Source organism: Conger conger, chromosome 4 (genome assembly GCF_963514075.1).
Source record: "Conger conger chromosome 4, fConCon1.1, whole genome shotgun sequence".
NCBI classification, from domain to species: domain Eukaryota; kingdom Metazoa; phylum Chordata; class Actinopteri; order Anguilliformes; family Congridae; genus Conger; species Conger conger.
In genome coordinates this window covers 30,255,934-30,276,062 of record NC_083763.1, presented here as the reverse complement: position 1 = coordinate 30,276,062, position 20,129 = coordinate 30,255,934, and the positions used below count along the sequence as shown (strand labels likewise).

General features: G+C 40.2%; 2 protein-coding genes across 3 annotated transcripts in view; one reads left to right on the top strand and one right to left on the bottom strand.

Moving 5' to 3' along the window:
* galnt11 (UDP-N-acetyl-alpha-D-galactosamine:polypeptide N-acetylgalactosaminyltransferase 11 (GalNAc-T11)) overlaps window positions 1–8,027 on the bottom strand; it is a 40,286-nt gene extending 32,259 nt beyond the window's left edge. Inside the window, exon 1 of the mRNA XM_061238313.1 lies at window positions 7,881–8,027. The gene's annotated coding sequence lies outside the window, so the exon portion shown is untranslated. The remainder of the gene's footprint in view (window positions 1–7,880) is intronic.
* Window positions 8,028–12,582: 4,555 nt separating this feature from the next.
* prkag2a (protein kinase, AMP-activated, gamma 2 non-catalytic subunit a) overlaps window positions 12,583–20,129 on the top strand; it is a 122,648-nt gene continuing 115,101 nt past the window's right edge. Inside the window, exon 1 of one of the 2 annotated variants that reach the window (XM_061238127.1) lies at window positions 12,583–13,190. In XM_061238127.1, coding sequence (XP_061094111.1) covers window positions 13,104–13,190 — 87 coding nt within the window. In that variant the 5' untranslated portion in view covers window positions 12,583–13,103. Of the gene's footprint in view, window positions 13,191–18,255; window positions 18,368–20,129 lie in introns of those variants that run through there. The other variant, XM_061238128.1, reaches the window with a different exon arrangement.

Sequence of the window (20,129 nt, the reverse complement as noted above, 5' to 3'; positions counted from 1 at the left end):
CTTTCTGAGCGGGGAGATAATCGCGTTTTCACGTAAGCGGGTTCCGCTTCCAAAGAAGTCCTTGATTATTTTGTTGCAGTATGACCGAGCCAAAGACAGAAATGCGGGGGCGGATTCGATATCACCCCAAAAAGCTTTTCCGCTTCTCATTCTGAGGAATAAATGCCTTCAGTGCTTTTGTGCCGAGGACACGCATTTCAATTTATTTCATATTCCTAGTCCTATTTTCCATGCATCACCGAGGCCAAATATTCCAGCAACAGAACGACGGCAAACGCTCCCTCCAAGAGCTACATATATGCCCTCTTGTCTTTCCTGCATAATGCCCTATGAATGAAATAGGCCTCTGCACTCCTAGGCAAGACAAATGCACCAATTATCTTTCATTTTAAGCAACGTTCAAAGCCTAGAATACTAATGATACAAAATGGAACTCTGCCTTTTGTTTTAACGAACATTTTGCATCATATCAAATGCAAAATAGATTGCTTGATTATGAACAGTCACCTTTCCTCATTTGCTCACAGAATTGTATTAGGTGTTTATTCAAGGTGCTTTTAATCTAACCACCCAAAACGTTCAGAAATTAAAAGCTGTATTGAGGTGGAGACCCCAGAATCAAGGTTGGAGAATGTTAGGCTGGTATAGGGCTGCCACTGTCTTGCACAGTTGAGGCAGCCATTCTCAAGTGCTGGCTGTCAGCTAAATGGCCAACTACAGACTTCTGTTTGCCCAGCTTCTTAGACATAGCCTATATGTAATGTTTGCAAATTAATTTGGTAAAACAAATATGGTTCTCGCCTAACCAACACCCCTAGCTGGTTATTTTTCTCACCTGCATGGCTATTCAGAAAGTTTGGGAACTCCCTGCACCTCACATGTGGTAAGTCTGAATGACCTGTATGTCACCAGTTTGGTCTAAACCACATCCCTCAACCCCTCAATAATCACAACTCTACAGCCGTCCTCCACCCTGTGAGCAGGTGCATGCCAGCACTTGTTGCTTTTCTAAATCCACTTCCAGAAAATGATTTTTTTTTTAAAAGGTAGCTATACTTTATGACACAGTGGCTAATGAGCTGGCACAAAAAGCTGCCACCTTCCAGCACACGATTGACAGAATGTACTATATCGGCAGCAAACATGTCACAACCGAGGACTATTTGGTTGACTGAGGAGGAATTTGAACAAGTTTAGCTTGTTGCGGAAAAAGTGATAAAGCCGTAGCGTGGGAGCACCAAGAAAGTGCGAGAAACACGCGGGGCGGCTCAGAAACAAGCGAAAAATAGCCTTTGCCTCTCAGAATATATCATTTCTTTACTCTCCACACAAGTGTATTTCTGGGAAAAAAAAAAAATGGTTGCAGGCTTGCAGCGGGGAATTCATCCATTACGCGCGCTGGAACTTTTCCAGGGTTACGGCTCGGTGCAGAAACGCTTGTACGGCTCGGGTACGATAAAGATACTGCGGAATAACAGACAGGGATGTTGGAGCGCCTGATAAATCACGACTCTAAGCAACATTTCGCCCTCCGACAAAAAAATGGTGGAGAAAAGAGTCCTAAATTATGGATGCGGTGGTGGAACTTCAAATACCCACGTAGCCTATAGCCCTATACTGCCCCGCCTGAGGCCCACACCTCCCCCCGCTCCACCCTCCAGACTTCAAGTGCTAGAAGAAGAGGATAGTAAATTGAACCTGGCAGTGTATTAATGGAATTCATCAAAAGCAGCCACTGCATCCCAATGGACACGGCGACTGAACGCGTACCAGGAGAAAAGAGCCAGACGTTTCTGAGCCTGTCGGGTTTAGAAAATGGGGCAAACGCACACACATACGCACATACACACGCAAAACACACATGTGGGCGCATACAAACACAAAGCTGAACAGCCCTTAAGCAAGTCCAGAAAAACACACCAAGCCTTGTCTGGTCTATAATTAGACACCTGGAAAACAGAGCCTCCACAGCTGAAACAATATCAAACTGCTTATGGTAGCAATCCGAGGCTGTCACCACTCATCAACAGGAACTAAACCAGAAAATATGGAGATTTGGGAGACAGGGAGAGACAGGGAGAGGAGAGAAAGGGGAGGGAGAAAGATAGAGAAAAAGATAAAAGTGAGAGAAATAGAAAGAGGAGACTGTGAAATAGAGGAAAGGCCATGCGTAAAGTTGTAAAATGTCGGAAGGCTGCTCGTTTGATACCAAGAGGAAATAAGGAAATAAACAGGCTTTATTTTCAGCTGTGTTTTGCAGGAAGGGAGGCAGCTAAGGCGCTTCTCACTTTTTGCACAACTGAAAAATAAAAATATCAATAATCCGACAGACCAGACAAAAGGAGGATTATGTTGCCGTCAGCAGACCAGACAGTCAATAACTAAGCAGTACTGTGGGTAAAAGAACTGGGCTTGAACCAGAGGATTGATTCCCTGCTTCCCGTAGATTGGACCTTGGTAATTGGACTGCCTCTCTAAACAGATGTAAATTCAACACACACAAGAACATCTCTTCTGGTTTATTTGTTCTTTAATGGTCATGAAATTCATGACATTGCACCAAATTTGGAAGCTAAAAGCCTACCTTCTTCAAATATGAAGTCAGTTATAGCTTTTATGAGCACATTCATACTTACAAATGAAGATGCATTTAAGGTCTAAGGATCTTTTGTCAAAATATGAAAGTAGTTCTGCGGTGAAACATTGCAGCAAATGAAATTGTTGAACTTAGAGTACATGTATCATCTTTCTTTCAAAAAGCGCAGACCCCACATTATTTATGAAAAGGGAACATGAGTGGTTATGTGAAACTGTTCGGCCTAAAGTAACCCTTTTTTTCATCACTTTTTGTCATTTACTAGCTGTAGGAGAAGGAGAATCATTACTGCCCAAAGCAAGTTTGGCTGACAATGTGGTTGCAGTTCTGTTGACAATATACGATTGTTAGTTTGAAACATGAGCAATTAAAACCCGTCATTCCATTACCAGACGAATACCGTAACATCAGTAACAGTTAAGTTGAGACGACGTCCTAATAGGTTCGGGACAAGGCGGAATGTATGCGGGGTATTTCTTACTTTGTGAAATACTTTGCAGGTATTTGAAGAAAATGCAAAATATAGACAAACATCGGGGGTTGAAACGTAGACTCAGGTGTTATATTTGTTCCTTATTCCGGAGAACACCAGGATATATCAGAAAATGTTTGTTTTACTCTTTATTGTGGTACTGAGAACCGTTAGTGTTGAAAGCGTTCGCTGTTGTCACAGACAAGCCTGACGAAAAGCGACAATGTCAATAGCGCACGGTCGGCGGAGAAGGGAGGCCAGACAGACGCTCTGCATTCCAGACCAATAAGCTGACCGAGCATCACCCTTCCAGTGACTCGAGGAAGAGACGGACACGGGCTCCATCTGCCCCGCTGCAGGGTCTCCAGAGTCCCCCCCCCCGCTACAACACCACTGTAACACCGACTGCGGCCTGTCTCTACCAACAAACAGTAAAAAAAAGTGACATCATCAGTTTGCTTGGCTAACCTTCATTTGGGCCGACTTGCCAAGCTTCTTCCCCGACACCACCCACCCGCTTTAAAACACGAGTGAGTATTTACTGTGCCATTACGGAGTCCTGCCAGAACGTTCTCCAGTGCCTGTTAGTACTTTGCATGGCATACTTAGTGTAATGTAAGCTCACCGTGTCCCGGACACCAAGTCAGCTCACCATGTTCCGAGCAGTGTGACTTTCAAGACCAATGACTAAAAAATTAGTTCCAGATCAGCTTTGGTTTTTGTGCGCGTGTAAAGTATAATTCCAACCGTTTTCAAATTAACTTCGTACGAGTAACATACGCGATCCATTTCAGCATAGGCCGACAGTGACATGGTAATAGTGCTGCACTGTGACACTGTGGTGGGGAAGAGGTCGCCAGCGAGAGACTACAAACTGGGCAGGCTTATACGCCGGTGTTCGGACCATTGTGAGCTAACACGGTCTTCTGTTGTGCAGTGATGTCGTTTTCTCTATAATTATTGGTCCAATTCACATCAATCAAAGTGTTTTAGTGTGTGGGATAGTCAATAAGCAACCATAATCATAAACCACATTCCTCAGGAGAAAACCTACCATTGAACGGACGTTAACTTCTGATGGAAGCGGCGCCTTCCCTTAGTTCTGTTCGGAACACGGTCTCTGGTTTTACATTATAATTCAATAAATATTTCTTACCTCGACCAAGTCTGGTCATTCTGCTTGTTTTGGATTCTATTCGTAAGATTGTTCTTGAGAATACGTGTCTAGCCACACTCGGGGGGGTTTTTGCAAAACAGTTTTACGATGGTTCCGCCTCGCTATGTTTTTCTCCAACACTGCAATGCTCCACTTCAGAGCTGGAGGGTTTGCTCTGTGCAAAACTCTCATTTCCTGCATGTGCCTTTTACCATACCAGTGTTTCCTAGAAAATTCTCAGTGTGAAACCCCAATCAAAGATATGAATAGTAGGCAAAATGGTAACAGTAAAGCGCTGATGCTTCCTTATAAGAAGGTGCATGAGGAGTCTTTAAAGCCGCGTCCATAAGCTTCCTTACGTTTGACGTTTCAACCAGACTACGCTTCAGAAATAAGAAGCACTTGCCTAAATCCATTACTAGTTGTGATGTATGAAGTGTGGTTATATTAATCCAGGGTCCTTGTTATCCCATCCTGCATAAATAAAGATTACATGCAAATTTCTTCCACCGCTGCCCTGCTAATATGCCTGAGAAATGCAGAAAGGGCCCATCAGGAAGCCGTATGCGCCTAACGCGCCAGCAGAAATTTGAGTCGGTAGCCTTGGGTTTCATGCAGGTTTAATGGGATCCACTTACCCAGCATTCTTTGGGCTTATTTAATTCCCAAACATTCATCTGTTCGGCCCATTCTACCCGCCGCGCTTTCCCACGTTGCGCTCAAACAGCTTGTAAATAAGCTTCTTCAGTACTTAAAAAGCACTGCTTTAAGCTTTAAGGAGGACTCGCGCCATCGCCATTACGAGTTACAGATCGCGGTCGATAAATACCGAGTCCCGCTACGGCGGGCGGAAGCCGCGACGAGCATTTCCATTTGCGTCGGGTACGCCCCGAGACTGACAAGAGGAGGGCTGGGGGGGGGGGGGGGGGGCGTTGCACTTTCAAGGTTAAGCAAGCAAGGGTATAACTGGGAAAAACTGCAGGTTACAATCCCAGACTGGGCACTGCTGTTGTACTGACCTGATCCCCTACATTTAATGAGCACTTTTTGAAAATTTTATGAAGAGACTTGGTCTGGTAGAACGTGACTTGCACAAACAACCGACAGCGAGGATGTCAGAATTTAATGTCCACGCTCTAAGAAACAAATGGATGACAAGTGCCTAAAAATGAACAAACGCTTGTCGCTGGGGAAGTACCCTATAGGTACATGAAATCGAATCGTACCCCTTGCTATTGGATAACAAATTAATTTGTACCCTTTTTTATTGCAAAGGGTACTTATTTCTCCCCAAAAGAACAGCATTGCACCTTTCAGCGTACGTTTGGGAAATGTGTTCCTTAAAGAACAAAAATGTACGTCCACTGCACCCGTATTTCCGAGATACATGTTGTCCTGTAACACCAAGTCCTGAAATCATTCCTGGCTCTTCAGGACAATGTCCGCGTTAAAGAAAATTGAGTTACCAAGAAACCGTCAGCCCAATAAAGACAAAAAGCTACTGCCAGCAGAGCTAGGAACAGCAAGTTACTGAATTCACCTTATAATGCGATCAAGCAGAAGAATGTCAGCTCTTTGGCTCTGCGATACACAAGTAAATAAATAGGGGCTATGCGAGTACTGGCGTGCCTTTAGAGAAGAGCGATGCAATTCCCACCTCCCTGAAGGGAGCCGGAAGACTTCTAGGAGCCATATGGATTTGTACGTGCAATATACCGTTCCAATTATGGGAGCCAAGAGAGATCCAGATGAGCCATATGGTATTATGTTTTGCTTTAACACCTACCCATGTCTCCAGCTTGGAGATGACTGTACAGACGTGCATAGATACCTAGCCTAGGGATTTCTCACCAATAGATGTTCCAGTGTTTCAGGCCCAGTGCGGTTCTTCTCTAGCTCCAGAATGTTACACTTCAGAACTAGAGGGTTTCTTCTGCGCAAAGTTCTGATCGTCTGTATCACGACCCTTTACATACTCACGTTTATCACCAGAGGAACTTAAATGCAATATCAAACCCTACACTAGAATGATATGACAAAAATAAAAATAAATGTTCCAATTGCACCACCACCAGGCTCTGCTGATTCACAAGTGGTGTGGTAGTCCACTCATAATGCAGGACACAGTCTCAATTTCTAACAATTGCTAATGTGTACTAGGCTTCAAGTACTACCAAACCTGGCAGGGAAACAAGGTAATGGTTGTTATAAACACATTTACAACATACTGTATTCATCTTGCCTGTGTATGACCAAAGCCAAAACCGTATTAAACCTTATAATGTGCATTTATTTACACTGGTTGATGCCATTTGAATAACCCATTCTGTTCCAATTATTTAATTTCCTCAATGCCTCACACCATCAACAATGACAGGGCACGCATTTTTACAATTCTGAAAGATAACGACTACAGGTACAATTACTGACAGGGGTATACGATTAATTAAAAAAATATTAAAGCAAACTTTGTTATAGCACATCAGGAAGCAAGCCATTTCAATTCGATAAAATTCAACAAGTGAAAAGAGTCGAGTACACGATGGATAGTCTATTTTGATGTGTTGGAGTGTATGTGATACGGAGAGCGACAGTAAGGGAGATTCGTTCAAAATAATTAAATCAATGTGAACAAATCCGCCAAAATATGATGAACGTTATACCACATGTACAGTTCATTGTAACCCATGTAGCCTACATTCAGTACTGCAACGTTCGTATGCATGCCAGTTCAATTTGACAAAGCATGTAGACTAAAAACAACAGCGATATTGTGTATAGCTTTAAGGTGTCCAATGTAACCACCCATACCTGCAGAGCTGGTCTTGTGTTCCGTTTTAAGCAAAGTTGTAGCACTCCTGTGTATATCAAAGAGAGGATACAAAGTAGCGCCTTGTCGTGCTGATAAGAAGTAACAGATGCCCAAGTATTTAACTCCAGTTTAATTGTTAAAGCATGTCGGGATTAAATCCAGACCACTAATACTGGCCATGTAAATTTGGGTCAGGTGACAGTTTCTTCAAGGAGGATAGCTTTAGTCTGCGATCGCCGTTTGCTAGATGTCATAATTCTTGTTGCAAGCGGACACATTATAGGGTACCTATAGTTCAAGCGCATATCCATTCCTTTCACTCACAATGACCTGAAAGCTCATATAAAGAAACAATTATGCGAACTACTTTCTATTTAGAAAAAGTATGAATCATATATCCGCTGTCTTCAATCATACTGATCTGGACAATGGATAAAATAAAGCCAAGAGTGATAGATAGTCTACGTTTTCAGTACCAAAGTAACGAAGTTCATCGGTGTAGTTAGATACTGTCAGCTAGCTGTGAATGGTATTATTTTGACACAATGCTTTTAGAAACATAATAAGTCATTATAACATGAATTAAGCTATAGACTATCCACTTAGTTGGCGCAGAATGGTAGCCTACAGTTACATATCAAGCATAAAAATCTTAATCGCGTGTCCTGTACAAGAAAAACAAGCTAGCTTAATGCAATATCTTAATACTGCCCTGTGATTTCTTGTTTGCTAGCTAGCTTGTTAAGAGCTAGCTCGTTTTTGCAAGACAACCCGATGGGCACTTAGCGAAGCAGCTAACTCGTAAACACATTTCATTAGAATACATGCATTCACATATTCTTACTTGTTGATGAACAGTCCCCTGTAACAGGTTTAGATAGGCTATAGTCAATAAACGAAGACAAACCAATCTCCCCACCAGTTCTACTCGTATCAGCAGTTCAAACAATCCTTAACTGTTATACATGGTTTTCGATGGAGAGAGCTGCACACACACCTCGTGATCAAAACCAACAGCAAATCCAAATCCTCCTGCCTATTTACGACTTAGAATAGACACGTTTCTTTTCTCCTCGTTAATAACGCGCTCTTGTTTATGATTGTTTTAGAATCGCCATATGACTTATTTACACCAATCAGCGATGAGTGCGGATTGTCAACGAAAAGAAAAGACATTCAACCACGCCGGGAACGTAGGCAGCTGGGCCGGCCTATCAGCTTTCAGATATTATTCCACCCTGTCCAATCAAAAATTCCAGAACCAAGCAGTCAACTGGTGTGTCCGACTGCGTTCATACTCATGGTAACAAAGCATGCATTTTAACTTGAGGCATACAGCGACGCCAAAGCACTGACAGTTGACGTACAGTACTGCAAGCAAATTTAGAAGATGGAAATGTATGTCATATTAGAGCAGGCCTAGTCCAGACCCACGAATGTGTTTCATGAATTAAAATGAATCATGCTTCTAACATTGGGACTGTGGTGAGGTAGAAAATCTGCTCAGGCCGGCATGAATAACATCATCCTTTGCCTGAACATGGCAATGCTCATTCTGTATGTAAAATTTAAATTGTAATGATGTTGCATAAAACTAACATCTATAATTATCACTTGCTGGAGGCCTCCAAGATATAGACACTTCACAGAATACAAATGACTGCAACAATCAGTGCACACATTACAAACAGACTCAAAATTCTATTACAAATTGCTGGTAAATGAAATCAATATCCTGCATGTAGAACTTGGCATTTTGTGTTATATATTTGTGTTATATATTTTGTGTGGCAGTGTAGCATGGTTATTAAGGAATCCAAAGCAGATTCATATCCCAGGAGGCGCACTGCTGTTATACATTTTCATGGACGCTTATCACCTGAACTGTTTCCGCTATCAGCTTGTCAGATTGACTTTTATCTACTTAAATGGCAGAATTTTCTGCCGTTTTATTTTCATTTGTTCAGCAGTGGAACTGCACCAGATACTGTTGTATTCCAAGTTTTAACCTCGCAATACTTTTATTGGTCAAGCACACTTGTAATTTGGAATAAAAACTGGGCCACTTGATTGCATTTTAATACAAAGTCAGTAGGCCTTGTATGCTGTTTCTAGCTCACGCTTCTATTCCTTCTTGTTTTTAAAGGCAGGATTTAAGCTAAATGCCAGAGTCCTCAGTATCAGGTGTTTGACTTGGGTCTTATCTTTCTTTAGCCCCAGAAAAAATGTTCCTCTGATGCACAAGCCACAAAAGATACATACTGTAAGTACCATAAATAATCCATCAAAACAGTGTCACTATATTTCATGTGTAACTATTTGTCCTTAATTAATTTGTGCATGGAATAACCTGAACAAAATAACATATCTGCTTAGTTAATGTCCCAGAGCCTTTCCTTTTAATCAATACAGAATAGCAATGTAGAAAGAAACCGATGAATATGATATTTTTTTCAGGGTCTAGATCTGCTTCAATAACCACATTTGATGCTTTTTGTCTCCTATAAACAACAGTTTTTTGTCACATAATGAACTCGATCAATACTACACTGGAGTGGTAGCTGTGCCGTTGCTACCGCCATATCTACTTCAAAGCAGAAGCACTCTATTTCTGCATCATCATTCGGATGCCATGACAACAATAATGCAGCGCCTGATTTGCAATTAAAATGTTTTTCTGGCTTTTGATTAGCAATCTCCATAAGCACAAACTGTGTTTGAGACACACTGTTAAATGCAGAAGTATTGTTAAAATAATACAATTTTTGTTGTTTGGATTTTAAATATAAGAATCAATGTGAGGTTAGAGTGCTCTAATTTGAGCTGACAAATGCAAATGGCACACCTAGACCTCAACACGAGACCTTTGTTAGCTTTCTTGTGTATGAACTAATGATGGAAAGACATGCAGCTGGGCAAGAAACAGCTGAGCAGCCACTTGTCCAATTACTTTTGATCTCCTAGAATGGGGGGACTAAATATGAAAAAGGCTGTAATTCCGAAACAGATGACCCAATATGGATGTCAATACCTTCAAATTAAAGCTCACAGTCTGCACTTATGTATGTTTTATAATGTATGTACCCTTCAAAGTCCTTGAATAAGAAAACAATATCATTGTCTGAAAAGTGGGAAGACTTTGTTTGCAGATTCTAATTAGAAAAGGTCAGATGACATTTTTAAAAATCTATTTTATCATTACCCAAATAATAAAAGGACAAACAAAAAGGTCATTTGGAGCCTTTGACCATAGGAAGACTGATGGGAGACATAATAAGTTGATAGTAAGATAATAATAAGATGTTTTTATTGAAGAGCCATTAGTTATGTTCCCATGGAGTGGCTTGAGGTGCAAGTGATGTTTTCAACTTCCTCCTGAAAGAGGGCACATAAGATTGTATTTGCTACAATAAAGGGGAGTACAGGTTTGACTGGATAAGGGAAACCTGGTTTCAAGTCTTTAGGAGTACAAACTAATGAAATAAGAACAAAAACAGATGCCATGAACAGTCTTCACTGGACCATTATTTTACAGATAATATGTGGATTATTGAATGGAAGAGAAAGAAAAACATACAACAATGTTGAAATCAAGAACAACTTGTCCTGGCTGTGTTGTGAAAATGAATTATATTCTCATGGCTGACTGGAAGGAATCCCATCTCAGCTTCACAGCCAAAAGCCTTGATCACTCTTCCATCTCTTATGCAATCGTTGATTTGTGAAAGATGTGTAAAGGTGACAACATATCCTGTTATCACTGCATTGAGTTCTTTCACATTTTAAATGTGTTTCTCGTGCTGAATTCAGGTGCAGTTGATGCTAGCATGTTTACATTAGTTAATTAAACATATGCTCCTAAGAGAAGACTTTAGTTCAGTGCAATGTGCTGTGTAATATGAATCAGAGCACTCTGTACTTCCTAGCAAGTATCCCTGTATATAGAGTGAACACCTGAAAGGGATTTATTTAATGCACTTATCAAGTGCATGTACAATCTTACAACCTGACCTTGACAATGAGCTTAGACCTTAATTGGTAAGTGGATTAGGAGTGCCCACCAACTAGATTTCCTTCACTTAGGTACATTACAGAGGAAGCTACAGTTCAGTTTCGGGAAAGTGCCATTACAAGTTTTAATTATTTGCTTTTCATTGAAAAGTCCACTTCAACCTTGCATATTCAGATTAATGTAGCATAATATGTTAAATGTTGCAACAGCATCTCTTCGATCTCAGGAAGCTTTTGGAGTTTTCGTAAGTGACTCATTTAAAATAAACAAAGGCAACCAAGCCAAAACAGATGCACATTTTTCTTAATGGTATTATAAGTTCGCCAAGATCAATCACCGGATGAAAAAGGTCAATGTGACAAACTTTAGCTAATTAAGATTCATTGGTCATATCAAGCACAGACCAATTTTGATGTGATGGTCATAAAATTTGAGGTTGGATAAAAGAGCATTATACCAATACATCATTGTCCAACAAAAAGAAGAAAAAATACATTTATGTCTTCTCAACAATTAGACTGACCAAGAACCATTATTCTATTTCTATTTTACCATTATTGTTATTATTTTTACAGATGTAAAAGCCAATTGTGGTCATTGTGGCCATAAATTCAGTCTAATGCAGTGGCCCTCAACCCTGGTCCTGGAGAGCCACAGGGTTTGTTACCAATTCAGGCCCAAGAAAACAGTTTCATTGTTTTGCAATTCAGCCTGACAAAGTCGGAAATGGATGAAACATGTTTTTTTGTAAGCAATGTTTTTTTAAGATGACTAATAGCATGTACCCCCAGCACTATTCAAGTTTTAAATAGTATTCACGGTTTTAAATCCCTTTTGGAATATTTATTTCGTCTAACATTTTTTGGTTTAATTTTCTTTCATCAGCACTTGAGGTGTAGTAATATATCAGAACCACAAGGTGGCAAAAACACCTTGAAATAACGGCGAGTGCCTGCATTTTCTTATGTCTTCACGACCTTGCGTTTGTTCTTGTATATAAACGACACTACCTCTCCATTCTCTATTTATTTGAAAACAATCGTTTTGGGTCTTTATATATAACACAAAAAAACAGCATTTTTGGCGATATATTTTTACTTACAAAAATAATAGTATTGTTTTTTAAATACGGCAAGCCAGAAGAATAACGTAACATGTTATTCTGTTATTCTGGATCAGATATATGTATTCACACAATATGTGTATCTCAATTTCTTTTGAAAGTTGGCAATGTCAGGTTCTTTCGGTTCCCGTGCTCTTAACTACTGCAACGAGAATTAGCTTGCTGAGCTTGTTGACAAACAAGTAGCAGTGGATGTTCCTTTTTGCACCAAACTGACTGGCCATGCGCGTTCAACGTATAGGATTGGTGTGATTAAAAGAATACAGTTACCCCTGCGCAGTATTGACGCCTAACAATATAAACAATGCCATGTGACAAAGTTGTTACACATAAAGCCGCTCCTAGACGCAGTCTCTGGCGCTGTTCCACATAGGACTGCTCAATACCCACTGGCATTTACGCGTCTGGGCGCACACCCTCTTCAGTGGTATTTGTTCGACCTGCTTTCGAACCTTTGAGAGGACGAACGCGTGGCTCGCAGTCAGTTTAAACTTCCTCATGCAGAGAATGTTGAGAAACGATAGTTTGTGCACGACGTGATCAGGTTAGCGCGCACAATTTTAACAGAGAATGTTATAAGCTAATCGCGGTCCTAAAAAGTGAACATCTACGTGCAAGCCCAGAGAAGGTGGTGCCAAAAATACTTTTTTTTTTAAAGGATTTTTCCCCCCAAGTAATCCAACAATCAAGCAGTCGCATCAAGTGTCTGAGCGGCATGTGAATGCGGATGTGGTCCGTCAACCGAAATTGAAGCCTGTGTCAGAACATGAAGCAGTTGCGGTCGTTCAGTTAAAATTGAGCGCACTCTCAATTTGTCAACTCATTATTCCACGCTGGTGTAACTCGTTTTCACGCTGAGATAAGTATTCGTGTACGCACAAAAAACAAGGATCCCTTGTGTTTTGTAAAGAAACAAACCCGTCCATCAAATTATGGGAAGTACGGCGACCGACACCAAGAAGAAAGATGTTAAGAAGAAGAATTCAAAGAAGAAAAGGACGCTTCGACTTAACATGCCGGTAAGGCAGGGCATAGCCTACTATAGCCGGCTAATTAATTTTTTGCAACACTGATTTGTTTTTACTGTCGAGATACAACCCATAGGCTATTCGTGTTCATTGGTCGGTGCTCTTCCGACCTAAGTTGAACAAGGGGATGTGGGCGGGGATGTGGTAAAAGGTTTGTTGTAAGATGTTTTATGTTTGTAGGTAGTGCTGACTTTGCAACACGAAATTATTTATTGTCGTTGTATGGAGGGCCTCTTGGCATAATGATAAAAGGCTGCCCTGCATGGCAAAAGCAGATAATGTGTTTGACATGTTCTGTCCTTATCAAACCGAAACTGCATATGGAGCACAGCTCGATTATCCAATCAGTAAATGCTTTTAAAAGCACAATTGTCATAATCTACAAACCATAATATTATATACGCATAACGGGTGTTCAAGCTTTAATTATGTGAAAACGGTACTAGTACACTAATATTATTGCATTATAACAGTTGTGGTAATAGTGTTATTGGATTCGTCCACATTATACTAGATATTCGATTTATATATCCAGCATTAGTCATATTGAACACATGACAATTGATCATATGAAACACATTTAGAAATGTCTAAACCTACAACCTGCCACTATGCTCTTGTTGTTTACGTGATGTCAGCTCTGCTGCTCCATGCTGTAGCAATCACTAAAAGGGATAGCTGTGAGGCTGCGTCATCAGACCCAGCCCACAGGGGTTCCAAATGCACCACCCCTCTGGTCCCAAGTTTAGTGTCCTAACCACAATTCCCATTTCCCCTCTGCTACTTGGCTGTTACTGGCCAGACTCCATATTGATTCCTTATTGGTCAATAAGACCAGCGTTGAGAGGATGGAAAATAACAGGAAACCGTCACAGGGCTTTGAAATCCATCTCTGCAACACATTTATATTCTGCGCCTTTCTCTCCCTCTTTGAAAATCGTATGATGCATCAGGACCCAGTAGATATTCATTGTTGATGGAAGCATTGAAAGGAAATGTCAATGTAAATGTATAAAAGCAATGTTAAAAGCTGTCGCAGAACTGGCCAGTTTGCAGTCGTGAGGCATGGCGCATCATTGTCCTGGAGATAAATCTTCCTTTGAGCCTCTGCATGTGACATCATAGGTCTGTTTGAGCATGCAAATGCATGACTCACCATGTGAACAGTAAGCATCCTTGAATTGTACATGCTCTTTCAGGGTCCTCAGATCTACGGTATGAGCTAGGGATCAGAAACACCAATGGAAGCGTTATCAGCTGACGTCTGTTTGCGTTTTATTATTTCATTTAATCGCAAATTAGCTGCCCTCTGTGCCGCAGAATTTTTTGAGGGTCAATTATTGACCCTGAAAAATCTCTGGTTCACATTACATAAGTGTTCTATCCCATATAAGAATGTAACACTGGGAATGTCTCTGAGACAAAATCTGCTGTACAGTGTGTAACATTGAGATTGAAAATAAAATAAATGTCCAGATTTTGCACTTAAGCACAGCAGAAAAGCTAGGAACTGTCAAAGAAAATAAATCAAAGTGCGTATGGACCTGACTGCATGTAACCTTCAAAGTCCTTGAATAAGAACACAATATAATTTTCTGAAAAGAGGGTGGACTTTTTTTGCAGATTCTACTTCAAATCATTACCTACATTGGATTTTATTTGGAGCCTTTGACCATACGAGACTCTCGCAATGTCTCCAGGTATCTTCCCATCTCATCCCTGAAAAATGACTTCCCTTTGACAAACCGTTGCCTTCTGGTCCTGACAGTAGCACCTGCAGTCGAAATATGGCTGAGCCACCTGGCTGAAGCAGTGTTCACAAGACGCGAGCTGAGATATCATGGTTCAGTCTGTTCTAATGATGTGGCACTGCTATCTGGCAGAATCGTGCCGGTATGCAGATAACCGTGACATATCAGCAAGCACAAAGCGCTCATCTCTTTGAATTTCCCCTGCTCAGCACTGTAGGGAAGAATGGCCACTGTAGGACATATTGCTTTTGAGCCAGGGGCAGCAGGGATTGTTGGATGGATTGTTGTGTCCGTGGCGGCAAATCCGAGGTGATCTCCTTCTCCCTCTCCCTCTCTACTTTTTCATTTATCTCACTCTTTTTCCCATTCTCTATCTCTCTGCAATGATAGATGGCACATTGGCACCCATCATCTGTCACCCTTCACTGCAACTATTGACGAGATAAGTATTTTGATGAACTTTTTTTTGTGATGAATTTTGACGGCAAGCAAAAATAATTCTGTGGAAGAAAACTGCACATGCAAGTGGAAATAATAACAGCATCTTCCTGTTCTCTTGCCTGTTCTCGTGGGAAATTATTTTCCTTTATCAGCTTTCTAGACGTACTGGACTATTTTGGTGATCCTGTTGATCGGAAGATTTGTGACTAAGCACAGAGCATGCTCAGATGAGGAAACCTCTTGACCACTCTAAGTACTGCGAATTGATTTTTCTTCTGCTTGCCAACATCCTGAAATGCTGGAAATGAGGGACTGTAAAATGGATTGCGATTCAACAATACACATAGACACGCACACAGTGGTCACTGTATCATGTATAAGGCCATATGACTTATGAATACCAATAGGAGTTACAAATGATTAAAAAAGGGTCAAAATATTATTGTGAAATAGCCAAAATATTTCATTTCAAACATTTTATTTCACAGTTTTAAGATCCCTAGTTGGATTTTTGGTTAACCTGCATGGTGGTATTAATATTATAATCACAATCTCACATTTGCTTGTTCTTGACCTGCATTCGCTATCTGGAATGACACATTTATGATCTTATTGCTTATATATATTTTCCCATAATGTAGATTGTTATTGTGCTTAACTAGGTAATTAACATATTATAAGCTTTTTAAATGTTTTGAAAGGCAGACTATGCAGAATTTTAGGCCTTGATGCAGCCCTTTGTTTACATAAAAAACATGTCTATGCCCTATTCTCAACCCCACCCACCAACACCCCTAAGCTGATTCTGGCTGTTGCAGACTACGGTGTGATAGCAATGACCGAAGAAAACCAAGGTCTAATATGATTAGTAAAACTTCTGTGCTACTGTGGGGTAACACAAAATAATCGTTATCGCATATCATGCAATTGTTATCCGATATGACAAAAGATAAGTCTGAAATTGAATCAGACAATTGTTTGGGCCGCCTATAGAACACCCTGACCTTCAAATATTAAATATCTACTTTCATATCAACTATACAAATTTGCTTGACAAGAACGTAATAAATGCTTTTTAGGCATCATCGAGTATGACTCAGGATTTTGCAACATAGTGTACCAGTGAGTAGAAAAGGTAAATATAAAACATTTTAACAGAGACTTACTAACCTTCTACCCCAACTTGGCCGTCCTTCAGAAGCTTCTGTATGATGTTACTTCCTGTTTAATGACTTATCAAAATGTTTTATACATTTGCTCCAAATTGCCTGTTATCTAGGATGACATTGGTTGAAATTCTAGTGCTGGGACATTGAAGCCTAAATATTAGTTGAACTTTATAATATTTGAACAATTTTTCTAGCATTTCTGCATTCATTCTTGTTTGACACTTTGCCAATTTGACGTGTAATTGTTTCAAATACTGTAAATAGAGTACATTTTTCATATAATTTCATATAATTTAACTTATGTATAGTGTATTTTTGTCATGTATTGTCATTGAAAAAAAAAAGAAGAAATTTTTTCATCAAATAAATGTGTTTGGCACATCAAAATAGACACGTCTCGTCATTGACCCTTTTTGACACTTTTACCCCTCAGATTTAAAGCATGTTTTTAAAGCTTGGTTGTTTACATAGGCTTCGCTCTACAGTCCATTTTCCAGTCGCTGTGCTCCTCTGGGTGGGGGCAGGCAGAGTAATCTCTTGCCCTTTGTTGTTGCGAGGTGTTGTGGATAATACGACCACACAGCATTTATGGCCCCATCTGTATTTATCAATAGACGTGTGTAATCCTCTCTCAACCTTTGATAAGGCTTTTTGCAGGCCAGGGGCACAAAGTACAATAGGATGAATGCTAAACCTTGGTACACGGTGTGCATTTGTCTCACCTTTAGTTGGCTTCATTTCACTGGAGAATGAGGGGAGAGAGTGCACAGGTATAACAGCTGTATTTATAAAGGGGGAAAAACATGTTTCATTAACCTAAAAGCATCTTTGGAATAATAGGAATGAGGATTTTGGACTGTAGGCTCTGTGCTTTTGGATTGAAAAGGTCATACCTAAGAGGCATTTTTGCTATTTGTTTTGCTTGGAACAAAGAGTTTCTCCTTGTAGTAGCACTGCTGTGTTCTGATGAACTGTACAACCTTCTGAATCTTCTCCAGCTCATAGTAGTAATGATTATGTACGCATTGTTTAGTCTTTTTTAAATCAATTTATTGGCATGGTCAAAAATAAACCACAAAACATGTAAGGGTTGGAAGATGCTTGAATCTCTAGCTGGACAGAAACAACAGCTTGCCTTAAATAAGTAAGACTATCAAAGCTTGTGTTTATTTTTGTGCTGGATTTCTGATAAAATATGCAAAATGTGATGGTGCGGTTTTTATGGTGGGGATGGAGTTTGTTCTTCTATTTGGACATGATAACAGGGTGTCGTGTAGATGCAGATGTTGTGTCATGATGTGTGCGATTGTTTGATTATGTGGCTGAACTGCCCACCTGCTTTGTCTTGGATTGGGGCCAAGTCAATTTAATTTGTGCCTACACAGCCCAAATATCTAATTTTATTAAAGCTCTGAAGTGTCAAGGAATAGGCCTAGTTGTCTAAAGTGATCAGACTTGCCTTTTTTTCCACCTTGGTGTTTTTTTACAGCTCCATGACACTGTAACACTTGTATGCGAGTTATGTAGGTCTATCTGGTGCCCAGGAAAAATCACAGAACCTCCTTGATGTTCCTTAGCAATGGAGAGGGTACAATTCAGCTCACAACACACAGTTGTCTTGAGTTCAACCCAGGGGTTGTGAGAGAAGACCTAAACACAATTGTTTGTTTTTGTTGGTGTTGTTGATGGCAAAGGACCTAGGTACCATGGAGGTGAACCAGTTCAGCCCATAGCCCTCTGGATTCAATATTCCAGTTACTGAACTGACAAGACTTCCTTTAGTGAAACGTTTGGTGTCACTGAAATGGTAAGTAAATTAGACTCACAATACTATATTAACTGATGTATGGAATTTGAACATAAAATAATGATTATGCATTTGTATTTGACAGATTGTATCCATGGTGTTTTAAGGCTCAAAAAATAATGTTGTCCCTATTGATGAACAGTTTGTCCATGTGGTTTTGCAGTTCATTTCAGCAATTACACAATGCACGTGTGGGTACATGAAATATATGCTTATTTTTTCATCCATATTTTGGTCCACTTTGTAAACACGGGAAGCATGTCCTGGTCCAAAATAGCATTGCGTTATGCAGAGGAAATTGCTTTGGTTCATACGCTTGTTATTATAGTGATAATGGATTTACACAATAATATATGGTCTTTGGCTGCAATCCAGGGGCAATCGTTCTTCTGTACATTGGTCCCAGTTCTATCTCTGTGTGAGGTGAGAATTTTATTGTTTTACGGTATTATTATTTTGAGTATGCTGTCTGTTCTCAGTTCCAATACAGTTAGTCGAGTGAATCTTGTATTTTCAGGAATATGAAGCGGGTCTGCTAAGCTGTTTAAAGGATTTTCTTTTTAATTTTGCTTTATGGCTAGTTTATGTGTATAGCCCATTTCATACAAAATGTAATTCAAAGTGCTTTACATCAGGCATTGAAAGAGCAGAATACAATGACATAATAAGAATAAAAACAAAAAGATTTGGGAGAAAAAAGGGCTGTGGCAGGTCTTCATTGTTTTGCCCCAATTACAAAATCCATACTTTTGTGATTCAAAGATTTATATTTGCTTAATTTGTTATGGGCCCTTATCATTGTTTCTACGTAGCTTCTCATAACCTTAAACTGCAAGGAATATCTGAAGGAGATATACTCAAATTCTCATTGACCTATTTGTCTAGAATTCTTAAGCCAACATGCAGTATAACCTGGAATGTATTGCATTTTTGGAGGAAAGACTATTCCATTGTGCCTATGCTAATCTTATTGTGGTGTCAGTATACAGAATTAACATTAGAGATCTGGAAACGTCTGGATTATTTATTTTTCCCCATCTACTTATCGCCAATTTGGAATGCACAATTATGTTTGTATACGTCAGTGCTCATCGCTGTAAGCTCCACCATCAATCTTGGAGAGCACATACAAGCCCATGCAATGCAAGTCTCCGGTTCTTATCATGGCACAGTTGGCAAGTTGGGCTCACACAGACATGATTCAGAGGACCACTTCATATGCAAATAAATGGGCAGACTTGCATGAATCCAATCGACCACTGGGGTCTGCTATGAGAGGCAGACCTGGGTCAAATACGTAAATGTTTTAGATTCATATACTTAGCTGTGCTCGACTGCTCGTGCCTGGCGCAATTGAGCCAACAAAGAGGACCAGAAGGTAGGGTTTACACCAGGCAAGCTCAGTAAAGTGTAGAAAAGTATTTCAATCCAAAACAATTACATATTTGACACAGGTCTGATAAGAGGCACTGTCATGCTGTCAGTCAGCTAAAATGTTCCCATCCCTTGGCAACCATAGAGCCAATCATGCGTCACGCTGCAGGGAAGATCACAGTAATCACTTGCACAGTCCAGATTCAGAACCGGACCATGGGCCGTTCCATAGATGTTTTGTGTGGCAGATATCTGGTTAAGGGTTCTGAATGGCTAATGGACCAGTCATATCAGTTGCTTCAGTGTGGCAACTCCCACATAAACCTAAACATTTTTGAGGACATACATATTCCTATTTAACTCCTTAAGTATCGCCTTTTTTCTTGAC